General features: G+C 59.1%; 1 protein-coding gene across 1 annotated transcript; it reads left to right on the forward strand.

Moving 5' to 3' along the window:
* The first annotated feature begins 893 nt into the window (after nucleotides 1-893).
* MSTO1 (misato mitochondrial distribution and morphology regulator 1) lies at nucleotides 894-19184 on the forward strand. The gene is made up of 14 exons (XM_077463797.1): nucleotides 894-1053; nucleotides 1977-2094; nucleotides 10555-10621; nucleotides 10708-10768; nucleotides 12282-12318; nucleotides 12775-12901; nucleotides 12976-13093; nucleotides 13161-13295; nucleotides 13925-14077; nucleotides 14424-14555; nucleotides 15268-15446; nucleotides 15539-15643; nucleotides 15776-15891; nucleotides 18879-19184. Exons 1-14 carry the CDS (start codon nucleotides 970-972, stop codon nucleotides 19097-19099), a joined length of 1653 nt encoding a protein of 550 aa, XP_077319923.1. The 5' UTR covers nucleotides 894-969; the 3' UTR covers nucleotides 19100-19184.
* Nucleotides 19185-21349: the final 2165 nt, after the last annotated feature.

Raw genomic sequence — 21349 nt, forward strand, 5'->3', positions numbered from 1 at the left:
CCCTCCACACAGAGAAATGAGGAGATCCCTCCACACAGAGGGATGAGGGGGATCCCTCCACACACAGAGAAATGAGGGGATCCCTCCACACACAGAAGAATGAGGGGGTCCCTCCACACAGAGGAATAAGGGGGATCCCTCCACACACAGAAGAATGAGGGGGTCCCTCCACACACAGGAATGAGGGGGGATCCCTCCACACAGAGGAATGAGGGGGATCCCTCCACACAGAGGAATGAGGGGATCCCTCCACACAGAAGAATGAGGGGGTCCCTCCACACAGAAGAATGAGGGGGTCCCTCCACACAGAGGAATGAGGGGATCCCTCCACACAGAAGAATGAGGAGGATCCCTCCACACAGAGGAATGAGGGGATCCCTCCACACACAGGAATGAGGGGATCCCTCCACACACAGAGGAATTAGGGGGATTTCTCCACACAGATGAATGAGGGGGATCCCTCCACACACAGAGGAATGAGGGGGTCCCTCCACACAGAGGAATGAGGGGATCCCTCCACACAGAGGAATGAGGAGATCCCTCCACACAGAGGAATGAGGGGGATCCCTCCACACAGAGAGGAATGAGGGGATCCCTCCACACAGAGGAATGAGGAGATCCCTCCACACAGAGGAATGAGGGGGATCCCTCCACACAGAGAGGAATGAGGGGATCCCTCCACACAGAGGAATGAGGGGGATCCCTCCACACACAGAGGAATGAGGGGGTCCCTCCACACACAGAGAAATGAGGGGATCCCTCCACACACATAAAGAGGAAAGATAACCAACAATATGGCCGACTTCTGAATGGCGACACTTCCGGGGTACACTTTCTCCCGGAAGTCACGCCTTCCTCCCCGCCCTCTATATAGCTCTGAGTGACAGGTGGCCGACGAATCAGAAGGCAGGCTGCCCGCTGTCATGGTGACAAGCTCCGGTCTTCTGTAGGGGAAGTTGGGATCCGCACATGGGCTCTGTGTGTCGGGAGGTGATCTGCCTCCAGCTGGGGCAATACGCCAACTGTGTGGGGTCACACTGGTGGAACCTACAGGTGAGGGGGAGGGTTCAGATGCAAAGGGGTGGGGTGCGACTGTCTGAGTTGGGGGTGTGTGGGAGGGGTCTGATGCGAAGGGGTGGGGTCAGATTGGCTCAGTGGGGGTTGGTGGGAGGGGTCGACTACGAAGAGGAGGGGTCAAACTGGCCGAGGTGGGCGTGGTCGGATGTAAAGGGGTGGGGTCAGATTGACTGAGTGGGAGGGGTCAAATGTGAAGGGGCGGAGTCAGACTGGCTGAGGTGGGAGGGGTCAGACTTGCTGAGTTGGGGGCGTGGGAGGGGTTGGATGCTTAGGGGCGGGGTCAGACTGGGAAAGTTGGGGGGGTGGGAGGGGTTGGATGCTTAGGGGCGGGGTCAGACTGGGAAAGTTGGGGGGGGTGGGAGGGGTTGGATGCTTAGGGGCGGGGTCAGACTGGGAAAGTTGGGGGGGGGTGGGAGGAGTCAGATGCTTAGGGTTGGGGTCAGACTGTGAAAGTTGGGGGGTGGGAGGAGTCAGATGCTTAGGGGCGGGGTCAGACTGGCTGAGTTGGGGGCGTGGGAAGGGTCAGATGCTTAGGGGTGGGGTCAGACTGGGTAAGTTGGGGGGTGGGAGGAGTCAGATGCTTAGGGTCGGGGTCATACTGACTGAGCTGGGGGCGTGGGAAGGGTCAGATGCTTACGGGTGGGGTCAGACTTTGAAAGTTGGGGTGGGCGGAGTCAGATGCTTAGGGGCGGTGTCAGATTGGCTGAGTGGGGGGTTGGGAAAGGTGAGATGCTCAGGGGTGGGGTCAGACTGGCCGAGTTGGGGGGTGGGAGGGGTCAGACTGAGTCGGGGGTGGGGGGTAAGTTGATTGAACGCAGAGCTGAGTAGTGGGAGTATGGCAGAAGAGCTTACACTCTAATTTGTGCCCCCCTGACCTCCTCTTCCCCATCCCCTTGCAGGCCCAGGGTTGCCGCGGGTCAGAGCCGGAGCTATGCAGCAATGTTCAGTTTCGGGCGGGGATCACCCAGGATGGGGTGGAGACATACATGCCACGCCTCATCATCCTGGATATAAAAGGTAGGTCTCCCCAACTTATGAAAATGTCCGGACAGCCGCACTCCAAAACAGCGGCCGCTATTCATCAAAAAATACAGCAGATCTGACGCGTTTCACACTATCTGTGCTTAATCACATGTATGGCTTCTAAAATAGAGGAGAGGTTCCTTCTACACTGACCCGCCTGGAGTCTCCAATGGGCACTCTTCTGTCCTCCTACTCCTAGACCCACAACCAATGGACACTCTTCTATCCTACTCCTAGACCCACAACCAATGGACACTCTTCTATCCTCCTACTCCTAGACCCACAACCAATGGGCACTTTTCTGTCCTCCTACTCCTAGACCCACAACCAATGGACACTCTTCTGTCCTCCTACTCCTAGACCCACAACCAATGGACACTCTTCTATCCTCCTACTCCTAGACCCAACACCAATGGAGACTCTTCTATCCTCCTACTCCTAGACCCACAACCAATGGGCACTCTTCTGTCCTCCTACTCCTAGACCCACAACCAATGGACACTCTTCTATCCTACTCCTAGACCCACAACCAATGGACACTCTTCTATCCTCCTACTCCTAGACCCAATCTTCACCTCCTCCCTGGGTCAGCTGATAGCTTCCCATGGCTTCCAATACCATCTCTACACTTATTACGTCCAAATCTATTTCTTTACTGCTCAAGTCACCCCCTCCGTCTCCTCATCTAGAAATCAATCAATCTCTCTACCAATCCCTCCACTGGTCTCATTCAGTGTCCTCCACCCCTCTCTACCAATCCCTCCACTGGTCTCATTCAGTGTCCTCCACCCCTCTCTACCAATCCCTCCACTGACCTCCATTCAGTGTCCTCCACCCCTCTCCACCAATCCCTCCACTGACCTCCATTCAGTGTCCTCCACCCCTCTCTACCAATCCCTCCACTGACCTCCATTCAGTGTCCTCCACCCCTCTCTACCAATCCCTCCACTGACCTCCATTCAGTGTCCTCCACCCCTCTCTACCAATCCCTCCACTGACCTCCATTCAGTGTCCTCCACCCCTCTCTACCAATCCCTCCACTGGTCTCCATTCAGTGTCCTCCACCCCTCTCCACCAATCCCTCCACTGACCTCCATTCAGTGTCCTCCACCCCTCTCTACCAATCCCTCCACTGACCTCCATTCAGTGTCCTCCACCCCTCTCTACCAATCCCTCCACTGACCTCCATTCAGTGTCCTCCACTCCTCTCTACCAATCCCTCCACTGGTCTCCATTCAGTGTCCTCCACCCCTCTCTACCAATCCCTCCACTGACCTCCATTCAGTGTCCACCACCCCTCTCTACCAATCCCTCCACTGACCTCCATTCAGTGTCCTCCACCCCTCTCTACCAATCCCTCCACTGGTCTCATTCAGTGTCCTCCACCCCTCTCTACCAATCCCTCCACTGACCTCCATTCAGTGTCCTCCACCCCTCTCCACCAATCCCTCCACTGACCTCCATTCAGTGTCCTCCACCCCTCTCTACCAATCCCTCCACTGACCTCCATTCAGTGTCCTCCACCCCTCTCTACCAATCCCTCCACTGACCTCCATTCAGTGTCCTCCACCCCTCTCTACCAATCCCTCCACTGACCTCCATTCAGTGTCCTCCACCCCTCTCTACCAATCCCTCCACTGGTCTCCATTCAGTGTCCTCCACCCCTCTCCACCAATCCCTCCACTGACCTCCATTCAGTGTCCTCCACCCCTCTCTACCAATCCCTCCACTGACCTCCATTCAGTGTCCTCCACCCCTCTCTACCAATCCCTCCACTGACCTCCATTCAGTGTCCTCCACTCCTCTCTACCAATCCCTCCACTGGTCTCCATTCAGTGTCCTCCACCCCTCTCTACCAATCCCTCCACTGACCTCCATTCAGTGTCCACCACCCCTCTCTACCAATCCCTCCACTGACCTCCATTCAGTGTCCTCCACCCCTCTCTACCAATCCCTCCACTGACCTCCATTCAGTGTCCTCCACCCCTCTCTACCAATCCCTCCACTGACCTCCATTCAGTGTCCTCCACTCCTCTCTACCAATCCCTCCACTGGTCTCCATTCAGTGTCCTCCACCCCTCTCTACCAATCCCTCCACTGACCTCCATTCAGTGTCCTCCACCCCTCTCTACCAATCCCTCCACTGACCTCCATTCAGTGTCCTCCACTCCTCTCTACCAATCCCTCCACTGGTCTCCATTCAGTGTCCTCCACCCCTCTCTGCCAATCCCTCCACTGACCTCCATTCAGTGTCCTCCACCCCTCTCTACCAATCCCTCCACTGACCTCCATTCAGTGTCCTCCACCCCTCTCTACCAATCCCTCCACTGACCTCCATTCAGTGTCCTCCACCCCTCTCTACCAATCCCTCCACTGACCTCCATTCAGTGTCCTCCACCCCTCTCTGCCAATTCCTCCACTGACCTCCATTCAGTGTCCTCCACCCCCCTCTCTACCAATCCCTCCACTGACCTCCATTCAGTGTCCTCCACCCCTCTCTACCAATCCCTCCACTGACCTCCATTCAGTGTTCTCCACCCCTCTCTACCAATCCCTCCACTGACCTCCATTCAGTGTCCTCCACCCCTCTCTACCAATCCCTCCACTGACCTCCATTCAGTGTCCTCCACCCCTCTCTACCAATCCCTCCACTGATCTCCATTCAGTGTCCTCCACCCCTCTCTACCAATCCCTCCACTGACCTCCATTCAGTGTCCTCCACCCCTCTCTACCAATCCCTCCACTGACCTCCATTCAGTGTTCTCCACCCCTCTCTACCAATCCCTCCACTGACCTCCATTCAGTGTCCTCCACCCCTCTCTACCAATCCCTCCACTGACCTCCATTCAGTGTCCTCCACCCCTCTCTACCAATCCCTCCACTGACCTCCATTCAGTGTCCTCCACCCCTCTCTACCAATCCCTCCACTGACCTCCATTCAGTGTCCTCCACCCCTCTCTACCAATCCCTCCACTGACCTCCATTCAGTGTTCTCCACCCCTCTCTGCCAATCCCTCCACTGACCTCCATTCAGTGTCCTCCACCCCTCTCTACCAATCCCTCCACTGACCTCCATTCAGTGCCCTCCATCCCTCTCTACCAATCCCTCCACTGACCTCCATTCAGTGTTCTCCACCCCTCTCTGCCAATCCCTCCACTGGTCTCCATTCAGTGTCCTCCACCCCTCTCTACCAATCCCTCCACTGACCTCCATTCAGTGTCCTCCACCCCTCTCTACCAATCCCTCCACTGACCTCCATTCAGTGTCCTCCACTCCTCTCTACCAATCCCTCCACTGGCCTCCATTCAGTGTCCTCCACCCCTCTCTACCAATCCCTCCACTGACCTCCATTCAGTGTCCTCCACCCCTCTCTACCAATCCCTCCACTGACCTCCATTCAGTGTCCTCCACTCCTCTCTACCAATCCCTCACTGGCCTCCATTCAGTGTCCTCCACCCCTCTCTACCAATCCCTCCACTGACCTCCATTCAGTGTCCTCCACCCCTCTCTACCAATCCCTCCACTGGTCTCATTCAGTGTCCTCCACCCCTCTCTACCAATCCCTCCACTGGTCTCCATTCAGTGTCCTCCACCCCTCTCTACCAATCCCTCCACTGACCTCCATTCAGTGTCCTCCACCCCTCTCTACCAATCCCTCCACTGACCTCCATTCAGTGTCCTCCACCCTTCTCTACCAATCCCTCCACTGACCTCCATTCAGTGTCCTCCACCCCTCTCTACCAATCCCTCCACTGACCTCCATTCAGTGTCCTCCACCCCTCTCTACCAATCCCCCACTGACCTCCATTCAGTGTCCTTCACCCCTCTCTACCAATCCCTCCACTGACCTCCATTCAGTGTCCTTCACCCCTCTCTACCAATCCCTCCACTGACCTCCATTCAGTGTCCTCCACTCCTCCTCTACCAATCCCTCCACTGACCTCCATTCAGTGTCCTCCACCCCTCTCTACCAATCCCTCCACTGACCTCCATTCAGTGTCCTCCACCCCTCTCTACCAATCCCTCCACTGACCTCCATTCAGTGTCCTCCAACCCTCTCCTCCAATCCCTCCACTGACCTCCATTCAGTGTCCTTCACCCCTCTCTACCAATCCCTCCACTGACCTCCATTCAGTGTCCTCCACCCCTCTCTACCAATCCCTCCACTGACCTCCATTCAGTGTCCTCCACCCCTCTCTACCAATCCCTCCACTGACCACCAGTGTCCTCCACCCCTCTCTACCAATCCCTCCACTGACCTCCATTCAGTGTCCTCCACCCCTCTCTGCCAATCCCTCCACTGACCTCCATTCATAGTCCTCCACCCCTCTCTACCAATCCCTCCACTGACCTTCATTCAGTGTCCTCCACCCCTCTCTACCAATCCCTCCACTGACCTCCATTCAGTGTCCTCCACCCCTCTCTACCAATCCCTCCACTGACCTCCATTCAGTGTCCTCCATCCCTCTCTACCAATCCCTCCACTGACCTCCATTCAGTGTCCTCCACCCCTCTCTACCAATCCCTCCACTGACCACCATTCAGTGTCCTCCACCCCCTCTCCACCAATCCCTCCACTGACCTCCATTCAGTGTCCTCCACCCCTCTCTACCAATCCCTCCACTGACCTCCATTCAGTGTCCTCCACCCCTCTCTACCAATCTCTCCACTGACCTCCATTCAGTGTCCTCCACCCCTCTCTACCAATCCCTCCACTGGTCTCCATTCAGTGTCCTCCACCCTCTCTACCAATCCCTCCACTGACCTCCATTCAGTGTCCTCCACCCCTCTCTACCAATCCCTCCACTGACCTCCATTCAGTGTCCTCCACCCCTCTCTACCAATCCCTCCACTGACCTCCATTCAGTGTCCTCCACCCCTCTCTACCAATCCCTCCACTGGTCTCCACTCAGTGTCCTCCACCCCTCTCTACCAATCCCTCCACTGACCTCCATTCAGTGTCCTCCGCCCCTCTCTACCAATCCCTCCACTGACCTCCATTCAGTATCCTCCACCCCTCTCTACCAATCCCTCCACTGACCTCCATTCAGTGTCCTCCACCCCTCTCTACCAATCCCTCCACTGACCTCCATTCAGTGTCCTCCACCCCTCTCTACCAATCCCTCCACTGACCTCCATTCAGTGTCCTCCACCCCTCTCTACCAATCCCTCCACTGGTCTCCATTCAGTGTCCTCCACCCCTCTCTACCAATCCTCAACTGACCTCCATTCAGTGTCCTTCATCCCTCTCTACCAATCCCTCCACTGACCTCCATTCAGTGTCCTCCACTCCTCTCTACCAATCCCTCCACTGACCTCCATTCAGTGTCCTCCACCCCTCTCTACCAATCCTTCCACTGACCTCCATTCAGTGTCCCTCCACCCCTCTCTACCAATCCCTCCACTGGTCTCCATTCAGTGTCCTCCACCCCTCTCTACCAATCCCTCAACTGACCTCCATTCAGTGTCCTCCACCCCTCTCTACCAATCCCTCCACTGGTCTCCATTCAGTGTCCTCCACCCCTCTCTACCAATCCCTCAACTGACCTCCATTCAGTGTCCTTCATCCCTCTCTACCAATCCCTCCACTGACCTCCATTCAGTGTCCTCCACTCCTCTCTACCAATCCCTCCACTGACCTCCATTCAGTGTCCTCCACCCCTCTCTACCAATCCCTCCACTGACCTCCATTCAGTGTCCTCCACCCCTCTCTGCCAATTCCTCCACTGGCCTCCATTCAGTGTCCTCTAGTCCTCTCTACCAATCCCTCCACTGACCTCCACCCCTCTCTACCAATCCCTCCACTGACCTCCATTCAGTGTCCTCCACCCCTCTCTACCAATCCCTCCACTGGCCTCCATTCAGTGTCCTCCACCCCTCTCTACCAATCCCTACACTGACCTCCATTCAGTGTCCTCCACCCCTCTCTACCAATCCCTCCACTGACCTCCATTCAGTGTCCTCCACCCCTCTCTACCAATCCCTCCACTGACCTCCATTCATAGTCCTCCACCCCTCTCTACCAATCCCTCCACTGACCTCCATTCAGTGTCCTCCACCCCTCTCTACCAATCCCTCCACTGGTCTCCACTCAGTGTCCTCCACCCCTCTCTACCAATCCTCCACTGACCTCCATTCAGTGTCCTCCACCCCTCTCTGCCAATCCCTCCACCCCTCTCTGCAATTCCTCCACTGGCCTCCATTCAGTGTCCTCTAGTCCTCTCTACCAATCCCTCCACTGACCTCCACCCCTCTCTACCAATCCCTCCACTGACCTCCATTCAGTGTCCTCCACCCCTCTCTACCAATCCCTCCACTGGCCTCCATTCAGTGTCCTCCACCCCTCTCTACCAATCCCTACACTGACCTCCATTCAGTGTCCTCCACCCCTCTCTACGAATCCCTCCACTGACCTCCATTCAGTGTCCTCCACCCCTCTCTACCAATCCCTCCACTGACCTCCATTCATAGTCCTCCACCCCTCTCTACCAATCCCTCCACTGACCTCCATTCAGTGTCCTCCCACCCCTCTCTACCAATCCCTCCACTGACCTCCATTCAGTGTCCTCCACCCCTCTCTACCAATCCCTCCACTGACCTCCATTCAGTGTCCTCCACCTCTCTCTACCAATCCCTCCACTGGTCTCCATTCAGTGTCCTCCACCCCTCTCTACCAATCCCTCCACTGACCTCCATTCAGTGTCCTCCACCCCTCTCTACCAATCCTCCACTGACCTCCATTCAGTGTCCTCCACCCCTCTCTGCCAATCCCTCACTGGCCTCCATTCAGTGTCCTCCACCCCTCTCTACCAATCCCTCCACTGACCTCCATTCAGTGTCCTCCACCCCTCTCTACCAATCCCTCCACCGGTCTCCATTCAGTGTCCTCCACCCCTCTCTACCAATCCCTCCACTGACCTCCATTCAGTGTCCTCCACTCCTCTCTACCAATCCCTCCACTGGCCTCCATTCAGTGTCCTCCACCCCTCTCTACCAATCCCTCCACTGACCTCCATTCAGTGTCCTCCACCCCTCTCTACCATCCCTCCACTGGTCTCCATTCAGTGTCCTCCACCCCTCTCTACCAATCCTCCACTGGCCTCCATTCAGTGTCCTCCACCCCTCTCTACCAATCCCTCCACTGACCTCCATTCAGTGTCCTCCACCCCTCTCTACCAATCCCTCCACTGACCTCCATTCAGTGTCCTCCACTCCTCTCTACCAATCCCTCCACTGGCCTCCATTCAGTGTCCTCCACCCCTCTCTACCAATCCCTCCACTGACCTCCATTCAGTGTCCTCCACCCCTCTCTACCAATCCCTCCACTGGTCTCCATTCAGTGTCCTCCACCCCTCTCTACCAATCCCTCCACTGACCTCCATTCAGTGTCCTCCACCCCTCTCTACCAATCCCTCCACTGGTCTCCATTCAGTGTCCTCCACTCCTCTCTACCAATCCCTCCACTGACCTCCATTCAGTGTTCTCCACCCCTCTCTGCCAATCCCTCCACTGGCCTCCATTCAGTGTCCTCCACCCCTCTCTGCCAATCCCTCCACTGGCCTCCATTCAGTGTCCTCCACCCCTCTCTACCAATCCCTCCACTGGCCTCCATTCAGTGTCCTCCACCCCTCTCTACCAATCCCTCCACTGACCTCCATTCAGTGTCCTCCACCCCTCTCTACCAATCCCTCCACTGGCCTCCACTCAGTGTCCTCCACCCCTCTCTACCAATCCCTCCATTGATATAAGGAGGAATGAGGATATTGCCTTCGGGCGCAGGGTCTGCAGGCAGCAGTATAGGTCCTCGGGGCTGGGGGTGCCCTCTGGGTCGTCTCCCTCCCCTCCAGTAGCATTGCTATGGGACATCCCATTAAGTTAATACTGAAGGCTCTGTGTCCCGTGATGTACGATAAATAAAATAGGATTTTTATAACGGCTTCCTGTAAAATCCTTTTCTTGGAGTGATGAGGATCACGGGACACAGAGCTCCATAGTAATTAATGGGTTATATGGCCACCTTCAGGTGATGGACACTGGTTACACCCAATCCAGGAAGTTCACTCCCTATATAACCCCTCCCCCTTTCAGGAGCACATCAGTTTTTGTAGCAAAGCAATATACTTAAACCCCATAAAGAGGGGCGAGGCCTCTGTGTCCCATGGTGTACTCCAAGAAAAGGACTTTACAGGTAAGCTGTAATGAAAATCCTATCCTCAATCAGCCCTTCCCCCACAGTTATGACCGTTTCTATCACTTGTCCCTCCCTTCTAGATTGTAAGCTCTCAGGATCAGGACCCTCTTATTCCTCCTGCATTGATTTGTACTGTCTGCCTTCATGTTGTACAGCGCTGCGCAAACTGTTGGCATCATATAAATTCTGTATAATAATAATAATTCAGAGATCCGTGGGGCGGGGCCAGGCTCTGACCAATCATGTATTTTTTTTTTTGCAGATGGCGGGGGCTCGGTCCGGACTCAGGGGGCGGGGTATAAGGAGGAGGAGGAAGCCACCCCGGCCTGGTGAGGGTCAGATTACTGGAATCTTCTCTTCTAGGGCCACAGGGCCCCCCGATGGTCCTTTGAATGTCCCTCTTTGTGTTTTACAGGAGAGGAAAATTGACAACACACAGAGAGGACCAGTGCAGTGCTGGGCCAGCTACACAAGAGGTGATGAACAATGGAGGAGGGGTGTGACCACTCCAGGGATGGGGCGGGGTATTAGAGGGGGTGTGATCACTCCAGGGATGGGGGCATGGTATTAGAGGGTGTGCGATCACTCCAGGGATGGGGGCAGGGTATTAGAGGGGGTGTGATCACTCCAGGGATGGGGGCGGGGTACTAGAAGGGGTGTGATCACTCCAGGGATGGGGGCGGGGCACTAGAAGGGGTGTGATCACTCCAGGGATGGGGGCGGGGTATTAGAGGGGGTGTGACCACTCCAGGGATGGGGGCGTGGTATTAGAGGGGGTGTGATCACTCCAGGGATGGGGGCGGGGTATTAGAGGGGGTGTGATCACTCCAGGGATAGGGGTGGGGTATTAGAGGGGGTGTGATCACTCCAGGGATGAGGACGTGGTATTAGAAGGGGTGTGATCACTCTAGGGATGGGGGCGGGGTATTATAGGGGGTGTGACCACTCCAGGGATGGTGGCGGGGTATTAGAGGGGGTGTGATCACTCCAGGGATGGGGGCGGGGTATTAGAGGGAGTGTGACCACTCCAGGGACGAGGGCGTGGTATTAGAGGGGGTGGGATCACTCCAGGGATGGGGGCAGGGTATTAGAGGGGGTGTGATCACTCCAGGGATGGGGGCTGGGTATTAGAGGGGGTGTGATCACGCCAGGGATGGGGGCGGGGTATTAGAGGGGGTGTGACCACTCCAGGGATGGGGACGGGGTATTAGAGGGGGTGTGACCACTCCAGGGATGGGGGCGGGGTATTAGAGGGTGTGTGACCACTCCAGGGATGAGGGGGTGTGATCACTCCAGGGATGGGGGCGGGGTATTAGAGGGGGTGTGACCACTCCAGGGATGGGGGCGGGGTATTAGAGGGGGTGTGACCACTCCAGGGATGGGGTAGTGGTATTAGAGAGGGTGTGATCACTCCGGGGATGGGGGCGGGGTACTAGAGGGGGTGTGATCGCTCCAAGGATGAGGGTGGGGTACTATAAGGGGTGTGATCACTCTGGGGATGGGGCGGGGTACTAGAGGGGGTGCGATCACTCCAAGGATGAGGGCGGGGTACTAGAAGGGGTGTGATCACTCTGGGGATAGGGGCGGGGTATTAGAGGGGGTGGTGTGATCACTCTGGGGATGGGGGCGGGGTACTAGAAGGGGTGTGATCACTCTGGGGATAGGGGCGGGGTATTAGAGGGGGTGGTGTGATCACTCCGGGGATGGGGGCGGGGTACTAGAGGGGGTGTGATCACTCCAAGGATGAGGGCGGGGTACTAGAAGGGGTGTGATCACTCTGGGGATGGGGGCGGGGTACTAGAAGGAGGTGTGATCACTCCGGGGATGGGGGCGGGGTACTAGAAGGGGGTGTGATCACTCCGGGGATGGGGGCGGGGTACTAGAAGGGGGTGTGATCACTCCGGGGATGGGGGCGGGGTATTAGGATAAGCCGGTCAGGTCCGGTAGCGGATGGGAATACTGAAATGTGAACTGTCTGTGTCTCATCAGGGCGGAGCTTCGAAAGGGGGAGGCAGCAGAGAGAAGGGTGAGTCATCTGTTCTTTGTATATCTCTGGGGGAGGGGAGCAGAAATTCCATTTATAAATTGGTGGATGGGGGGGGGGTGGAGATTTTGCTTATAGGATACAGTGGGGCCCTCGGTGTCAGGTGACATTTATGGGGGTGTGGCCTCGATGTCAGGTGACATATTTATGGGGGTGTGGCTTCTGTCAGGTGACATATTTATGGGGGTGTGGCTTCTGTCAGGTGACATATTTATGGGGGGGTGTCCTTGGTGTCAGGTGACATATTTATGGGGTGTGTCCTCTGTCAGGTGACATATTTATGGGGGGTTGGCCTCTGTCAGGTGAAATATTTATGGGGGCGTGGCCTCGGTGTCAGGTGACATATTTATGGGGGCGTGGCCTCTGTCAGGTGACATATTTATGGGGGTGTGGCCTCTGTCAGGTGACATCATAATGGATTTTTTTCCCTTTTTGTAGGTCTGGCAGGCGGAGGAGCCACTCTGGAGCCTCATCAGCCAATCACACAGGATGGGGTGTGGTCTGACTACCTTTGCACTCAGCTCCACCCCAAGTCTCTGTGTATGCTGAGCCATGGCAGTGGCGGGTGAGTGGGTGGGGGGAGGAGTTAGGGGCTATGGGTGGATTGGTGGGTGGTTTCATGTCGTCTCCTGTGTGCAGGAACATGGGCAGCCTGGAATCGTTCAGCCAAGGCGAGTCGCTCCTCAGGGGCGTGTCTCATCAGGAGGAGGTGGAGGATCGGCTGCGTTTCTTCTCCGAGGAGTGTGACTACCTGCAGGTGGGTGAGGCGGCGGCGTGGGGGAGGGGGAGAGGAACCGGGACTGACTTATCTTCTCCGACTTCAGGGATTCCACATTCTCTGCGACACGCACAGCGGCTTCTCGGGGGCCGGAGCCAAGTTGGCAGAGCTGATACACGATGAGTACCCCGGACGCGGCATTCTGAGCTTCGGAACAAGTCCAGTACTGTCAGAGCATAGGGTGAGTGTGGGGAGGGGGGGAGGACTGGACTGTCACCGGGAAGGGGGAGGAGCACCGGACTGTCGCCAGGGAGAGGGAGGAGCACCGGACTGTCGCCAGGGAGAGGGAGGAGCACCGGACTGTCGCCAGGGAGAGGGAAGAGCACCGGACTGTCGCCAGGGAGAGGGAGGAGCATTGGGCTGTCACCGGGAAGGGGTAGGAGCATCGGGCTGTCCCCACAGGGAGGAGGAGCACCGGAATGTCGCTGGGAAGGGGGAGGGGCATCGGGCTGTCAGGGAGGGGCATCAGGCTGTCTCCGGGAAGGGGGAGGAGCCTCGGGCTGTCACCGGGAAGGGAGAGGAGGAGCATCAATGGCTGTTGCCGGGAAGGGGGAGGAGGGGCATCGGGATGTCGCTGGGAAGGGGGAGGAGGGGCATCAGGCTGTCCCCAGGGGGAGGGGTATCGCGATGTCGCCGGGAAGGGGGAGGAGGGCTGTCGCTGGGAAGGGGGAGGAGTAGGAGGACGAAATGTGAGGGGGGAAAAGGGGGTGGGGGAGGGGGTGAGCCTGTCTTCAGAAAGAGGAGGAGCCCCAAGCAGTCCTCCGGGGAGGGGCATGGAGTCATTTTCTGCTCTTCTTTCCCCCCCTCCAGGACCCGCACACCAGTACCTACCAGCTGATGAACTGTGTGATGTCCCTGGTGGCCCTGACTGGTCATAGTTCCGCCTTCTGTCCATTGACCCTCAACTCCAGTTTAGGGCGGAGACCCGGAGCCCCCGCCGCCTTCCCCCACCTGATCTACAATGTAAGTAGCCAAACCCTTCCCCTCCCCCTAGTCTATGTACCAGGCCCATGACCCTGGTTTCCCCTCCCCCAACTCCATGTACCAGGCCCATGTTCCCCCCCTCACTGTATGTACCAGGCCTGTGTTCCCCCCCTCACTGTATGTACCAGGCCGTGTCCCCTCCCCCCCTACTCTATGTACCAGGCCCATGTCTCCCCTCCCCCAGCTCTATGTACCAGGCCCGTGGCCCCCTCCCCCATTCTATGTACCAGTCTCCGGTCCCCCCTCCCCCGGCTCTATGTACCAGGTCCGTGTCCCCGGTCCCCCCCGGTACACTGTGGCCCACACTGATCACTCTTTCTTGCAGGCCGGTTGGCGATATCACAGCAGTGCAGTTTTGGCGGCGGCTCTGGACACTCTGACTGCTCCATACCGACTCCCCTCCTCCACCCTATCTATGTCACACCTACTGGAGACTCTGAACTTCAGCGGAAGGAAGGTGGGTGTATTGGCACCCATTGTGGGTGGTGGGTGTTGGGGGGTAGAATGGCGCCCAGTGTGGGGGTAGAATGGCGCCCAGTGTGGGTGGTAGAATGGCGCCCAGTGTGGGTGGTGGGGGGTAGAATGGCGCCCAGTGTGGGTGGTGGGGAGTAGAATGGCACCCAGTGTGGGTGGTGGGGGGTAGAATGGCGCCCAGTGTGGGTGGTGGGGGGTAGAATGGCGCCCAGTGTGGGGGTAGAATGGCGCCCAGTGTGGGTGGGGGGGGGGTAGAATGGCGCCCAGTGTGGGTGGTGGGGGGTAGAATGGCGCCCAGTGTGGGTGATGGGGGTAGAATGGCGCCCAGTGTGGGTGGTGGGGGGTAGAATGGCGCCCAGTGTGGGGGGTAGAATGGCGCCCAGTGTGGGTGGTGGGGGGTAGAATGGCGCCCAGTGTGGGTGATGGGGGTAGAATGGCGCCCAGTGTGGGTGGTGGGGGGTAGAATGGCGCCCAGTGTGGGTGGTGGGGGGTAGAATGGCGCCCAGTGTGGGTGATGGGGGTAGAATGGCGCCCAGTGTGGGTGGTGGGGGTAGGATGGCGCCCAGTGTGGGTGGTGGGGGGTAGAATGGCGCCCAGTGTGGGTAGGGGTAGAGTGGAGGGTGGTTCTTGGTGTCAGGTGACATTGCGGTGGGCGGGATGTATTGTGGGTGTCACATGATTTGCTGTCTCTTCAGGTACTGACTGCGTCCTGCTCACTCCCGTTCCCAATTGGCTCCTCCTCTTTCCTCCCGGACGCTCTCCTTCCTCACATGACCTCTCCTCCGTGGCGCTCTCTGTCGGCATGCGCAGACGGCGCTCCGCTCTTCTCCCAGTCGGTGGTGCTGAGAGGAATCCCTAGACGGCAGCAGACCAGGTATGGGATTACGGGATTGGTGTGGGCGGGGTCAATGCCATTGCTGAACTGATGAAACTCCTTTCCTTACCTCTCTTGTGTGCCGCCCTCAGCTCCCTCCCTGCCGGGACTCGGCCGCCGTCCTCTCTCCACGCGTGTGCCAGCGGAGAGGAGGTCCTCCAATGTTACCTGTCCACCGCCTGCCCCTGTGCACTCAGGTCTGTGACTGGGGGGAGGGGTAGAATGATGTTATGGGGGGGAGGGTAGGAGGTGGGATATTTGGATGGGGGGAGGGGAGAGTGCTGGATCATTGCTGAGACTTATTCTGTTGAATTTCCTTCCATGCACAGCGTCTCCCACCTCCTCGGGGCCCCCTGCACGTTGGGCCCCACATTCCCGCAGTTCTTCTCCCGACATATCACCAAAGATGGCGGCACGGAGGAGGAGCCACTGACCGATTCCACAGGTGAGCCGCCATGTTGTGTCTGTGGCTCCTGTAGTCATCATTCAGGTACGGGGCCACACCGACCCTCCCCCATCCCAGCTCAGCACATCCCCCACCTGGGGGCTCATTTTGTCTGTATCAAGAAATTCTGACCTCTCTGGGACCCCCGAGTCTCCCTGATCTCTGACCTCTCTGCCCCCCCCCCCCCCCCGAGTCTCCCTGACCTCTCTGCCCCCCCCCCCCCGAGTCACCCTGACCTCTCCTGATTTATGGTCTATATCAGAATCTTCAGCATTCTATACTTCTGGGTGTGTCATGGCATCATTCCCCCACCATACACTGCCACTCATTCTGGTGACATCTGCACCCCCCCCCCCCTTTTAATACTATGTCCTGGAGGGGGTGGAAGCACAGACATCTGGGGGGGGGGTGGAAGCACAGACTTCTGGAGGGTGGGGGATGGAAGCACAGACATCTGGAGGGTGGGGGATGGAAGCACAGACATCTGGAGGGGGGGTTGGGGGATGGAAGCACAGACATTTGGAGGGGGGGTTGGGGGATGGAAGCACAGACATCGGGGGGGGGGGGGGGGGTTGGAAGCACAGGCATCTGGATGGGGGGTTGGAAGCACAGACATCTGGATGGGGGGGGGGGGGTTGGGGGATGGAAGCACAGACATCTGGATGGGGGGGTGTTGGGGGATGGATGGAAGCACAGACATCTGGATGGGGGGGGGGGGGGGGGTTGGGGGGATGGAAGCACAGACATCTGGATGGGGGGGATGGAAGCACAGACATCTGGATGGGGGGGGGGGGTTGGGGGATGGAAGCACAGACATCTGGATGGGGGGGGGTTGGGGATGGAAGCACAGACATCTGGAGGGGGGTTGGGGGATGGAATCACAGGCATCTGGAGGGGGGGGGGTTGGGGGATGGAAGCACAGGCATCTGGAGGGGGGTTGGGGGACGGAAGCACAGGCATCTGGAGGGGGGGGGGTTGGGGGATGGAAGCACAGGCATCTGGAGGGGGGGGGGGTTGGGGGATGGAAGCACAGACATCTGGAGGGGGGTTGAGGGATGGAAGCACAGGCATCTGGAGGGGGGGTTGGGGGATGGAAGCACAGGCATCTGGAGGGGGGGGGGGGGTTGGGGGATGGAAGCACAGGCATCTGGAGGGGGGTTGGGGGATGGAATCACAGGCATCTGGAGGGGGGGGGGTTGGGGGATGGAAGCACAGACATCTGGAGGGGGGTTGAGGGATGGAAGCACAGGCATCTGGAGGGGGGGGTTGGGGGATGGAAGCACAGGCATCTGGAGGGGGGGGGTTGGGGGATGGAAGCACAGACATCTGGAGGGGGGTTGAGGGATGGAAGCACAGGCATCTGGAGGGGGGGTTGGGGGATGGAAGCACAGGCATCTGGAGGGGGGGGGGGGGTTGGGGGATGGAAGCACAGGCATCTGGAGGGGGGGGGGGGGTTGGGGGATGGAAGCACAGACATCTGGAGGGGGGTTGGGGGATGGAGGCACAGACATCTGGAGGGGGGGGGGGGTTGGGGGATGGAAGCACAGACATCTGGATGGGGGGTTGGGGGATGGAAGCACAGACATCTGGATGGGGGGTTGGGGGATGGAAGCACAGACATCTGGAGGGGGGGTTGGGGGATGGAAGCACAGACATCTGGATGGGGGGTTGGGGGATGGAAGCACAGACATCTGGATGGGGGGTTGGGGGATGGAAGCACAGGCATCTGGAGGGGGGGATTGGGGGATGGAAGCACAGACATCTGGATGGGGGGTTGGGGGATGGAAGCACAGGCATCTGGAGGGGGGGGGGGGTTGGGGGACGGAAGCACAGGCATCTGGAGGGGGGGGTTGGGGGACGGAAGCACAGGCATCTGGAGGGGGGGGATTGGGGGATGGAAGCACAGGCATCTGGAGGGGGGGGGTTGGGGGATGGAAGCACAGGCATCTGGATGGGGGGTTGGGGGATGGAAGCACAGGCATCTGGAGGGGGGGGGGGGGGTTGGAAGCACAGACATCTGGAGGGGGGGGGGGTTGGGGGATGGAAGCACAGACATCTAGAGGGGGGTTGGGGATGGAAGCACAGACATCTGGAGGGGGGGGGTTGGGCATGGAAGCACAGACATCTGGAGGGGGGGGTTGGGGGATGGAAGCACAGACATCTGGATGGGGGGTTGGGGGATGGAAGCACAGACATCTGGAGGGGGGGGTTGGGGGATGGAAGCACAGACATCTGGATGGGGGGTTGGGGGATGGAAGCACAGACATCTGGAGGGGGGGGTTGGGGGATGGAAGCACAGACATCTGGAGGGGGGGTTGGGGGATGGAAGCACAGACATCTGGATGGGGGGTTGGGGGATGGAAGCACAGGCATCTGGAGGGGGGGGATTGGGGGATGGAAGCACAGACATCTGGGAGGGGGGGGGTTTGGGGATGGAAGCACAGGCATCTGGAGGGGGGGGGATTGGGGGATGGAAGCACAGACATCTGGAGGGGGGTTGGGGGATGGAAGCACAGGCATCTGGAGGGGGGGGGTTGGGGGATGGAAGCACAGGCATCTGGAGGGGGGGGTTGGGGGATGGAAGCACAGACATCTGGATGGGGGGTTGGGGGATGGAAGCACAGACATCTGGAGGGGGGTTGGGGGATGGAAGCACAGGCATCTGGAGGGGGGGGGGTTGGGGATGGAAGCACAGGCATCTGTAGGGGGGGGGTTGGGGGATGGAAGCACAGACATCTGGAGGGGGGGGTTGGGGGATGGAAGCACAGGCATCTGGAGGGGGGGGGGTGGAAGCACAGGCATCTGGAGGGGGGGGGGATTGGGGGATGGAAGCACAGGCATCTGGAGGGGGGGGTTGGGGGACGGAAGCACAGACATGGACCCTCCCAGCCGTAGAATGTTGGGGGTTGGGATGGACACGGTCCCGGTTTCCACCTTGGGGAGGAAAATGTTCTGATGATGATTGCGGTGACAATCGTGTTCTTTAGTCGTAGGCGGAGTTCCTGTCATGGCCGCCCTGCAGTCCTCCAGCGCCCTCCAGGCCAGTCTTCGCTCGTTGTGTGATGAGGTCACAAAGATGGACGTCAGACGTTCTTCCAATTTTTCCACGGCCGGCATAGAAGAGGAGGAATTGAAGGAAGCTGTCGATGAGCTGCGCAGCCTCGCTCGGTGCTACCAGATGTACGAAGGTGAGGACAGCGATGACTGACACCTGGCGTACGATCCGCCATCAACACCGCCCAATCTACAACCAGAACCTGACCACCATAGCAAATAAAATATTCAAAGATCAATAGTCTGTCTGTGTCATACTGCTCCTCTACAGGCTGGGTGTGTCCTGTCCCGTTGCTCCTCCCCAGGCTGGGTGTGTCCTGTCCCGTTGCTCCTCCCCAGGCTGGGCGTTTCCTGTCCCGTTGCTCCTCCCCAGGCTGGGCGTGTCCTGTCCCGTTGCTCCTCCCCAGGCTGGGCGTGTCCTGTCCCGTTGCTCCTCCCCAGGCTGGGCGTGTCTGTCCCGTTGCTCCTCCCCAGGCTGGGCGTGTCCTGTCCCGTTGCTCCTCCCCAGGCTGGGCGTGTCCTGTCCCGTTGCTCCTCCTCAGGCTGGGCGTGTCCTGTTCCATTGGTCCTCCCAGGCTTGGCGTGTCCTGTCACGTTGGTCCTCCCCAGGCTTGGTGTGTCTTGTGACGTTGCTCCTCCCCAGGCTGGGCGTGTCTTGTGACGTTGCTCCTCCCCAGGCTGGGCGTGTCCTGTCCCGTTGCTCCTCCCAAGGCTGGGCGTGTCCTGTCCCGTTGCTCCTCCCCAGGCTGGGCGTGTCCTGTGACGTTGGTCTTCTCCAGGCTGGGCGTGTCCTGTCACGTTGGTCCTCTCCAGGCTGGGCGTGTCCTGTCACGTTGGTCCTCTCCAGGCTGGGCGTGTCCTGTCACGTGGTCCTCCCCGGCTGGGCGCGTCCTGTCACGTTGGTCCTGCTCCGGCTGGGTGCGTCCTGTCACGTTGGTCCTCCCCCGGCTGGGCGTGTCCTGTCACGTTGGTCCTCCCCCGGCTGGGCGTGTCCTGTCACGTTGGTCCTCCCCCGGCTGGGCGTGTCTTGTGACGTTGCTCCTCCCCAGGCTGGGCATGTCTTGTGACGTTGGTCTTCTCCAGGCTGGGCGTGTCCTGTCACGTTGGTCCTCCCCCGGCTGGGCGCGTCCTGTCACGTTGGTCCTGCTCCGGCTGGGCGCGTCCTGTCACGTGGGTCCTCCCCGGCTGGGCGTGTCCTGTCACGTTGGTCCTCCCCCGGCTGGGCGTGTCCTGTCACGTTGGTCCTCCCCCGGCTGGGCGTGTCCTGTTCCATTGGTCCTCCCAGGCTTGGCGTGTCCTGTCACGTTGGTCCTCCCCAGGCTTGGTGTGTCTTGTGACGTTGCTCCTCCCCAGGCTGGGCGTGTCTTGTGACGTTGCTCCTCCCCAGGCTGGGCGTGTCCTGTCCCGTTGCTCCTCCCAAGGCTAAGCGTGTCCTGTCCCGTTGCTCCTCCCCAGGCTGGGCGTGTCCTGTGACGTTGGTCTTCTCCAGGCTGGGCGTGTCCTGTCACATTGGTCCTCTCCAGGCTGGGCGTGTCCTGTCACGTTGGTCCTCTCCAGGCTGGGCGTGTCCTGTCACGTTGGTCCTCTCCAGGCTGGGCGTGTCCTGTCCCGTTGCTCCTCCCCAGGCTGGGCGTGTCTTGTGACGTTGCTCCTCCCCAGGCTGGGCGTGTCCTGTCCCGTTGCTCCTCCCCAGGCTGGGCATGTCCTGTCCCGTTGCTCCTCCCCAGGCTGGGCGTGTCTTGTGACGTTGCTCCTCCCCAGGCTGGGCGTGTCCTGTCCCGTTGCTCCTCTACAGGCTGGGCGTGTCCTGTCCCGTTGCTCCTCCCCAGGCTGGGCGTGTCCTGTCCCGTTGCTCCTCCCAGGCTGGGCGTGTCCTGTCCCGTTGCTCCTCCCCAGGCTGGGCGTGTCTTGTGGCGTTGCTCCTCCCCAGGCTGGGCGTGTCTTGTGACGTTGCTCCTCCCCAGGCTGGGCGTGTCCTGTCCCGTTGCTCCTCCCCAGGCTGGGCGTGTCCTGTCCCGGTGCTCCTCCCCAGGCTGGGCGTGTCCTGTCCCGTTGCTCCTCCCCAGGCTGGGCGTGTCTTGTGACGTTGCTCCTCCCCAGGCTGGGCGTGTCCTGTCCCGTTGCTCCTCTACAGGCTGGGCGTGTCCTGTCCCGTTGCTCCTCTACAGGCTGGGCGTGTCCTGTCCCGTTGCTCCTCTACAGGCTGGGCGTGTCCTGTCCCGTTGCTCCTCTACAGGCTGGGTGTGTCCTGTCCCGTTGCTCCTCTACAGGCTGGGCGTGTCCTGTCCCGTTGCTCCTCCCAGGTTGGGCGTGTCCTGTCCCGTTGCTCCTCCCCAGGCTGGGCGTGTCTTGTGACGTTGCTCCTCCCCAGGCTGGGCGTGTCCTGTCCCGTTGCTCCTCCCCA

The sequence above is a fragment of the Lithobates pipiens genome, unplaced genomic scaffold (genome assembly GCF_037356315.1).
Source record: "Lithobates pipiens isolate NorthernLeopardFrog02 unplaced genomic scaffold, aLitPip1_a1.2 Scaffold_30, whole genome shotgun sequence".
Taxonomy (NCBI): domain Eukaryota; kingdom Metazoa; phylum Chordata; class Amphibia; order Anura; family Ranidae; genus Lithobates; species Lithobates pipiens.

Bases quoted from the DNA above. Each gene is read 5' to 3' on its own strand.
- MSTO1 (XM_077463797.1), top strand. From the start codon at position 970: ATGGGCTCTGTGTGTCGGGAGGTGATCTGCCTCCAGCTGGGGCAATAC. The intron at 14,078-14,423 runs GTAAGTAGCCAA...TCTTTCTTGCAG, and splicing joins TCCCCCACCTGATCTACAAT to GCCGGTTGGCGATATCACAG. The intron at 15,447-15,538 runs GTATGGGATTAC...TGCCGCCCTCAG, and splicing joins CCTAGACGGCAGCAGACCAG to CTCCCTCCCTGCCGGGACTC.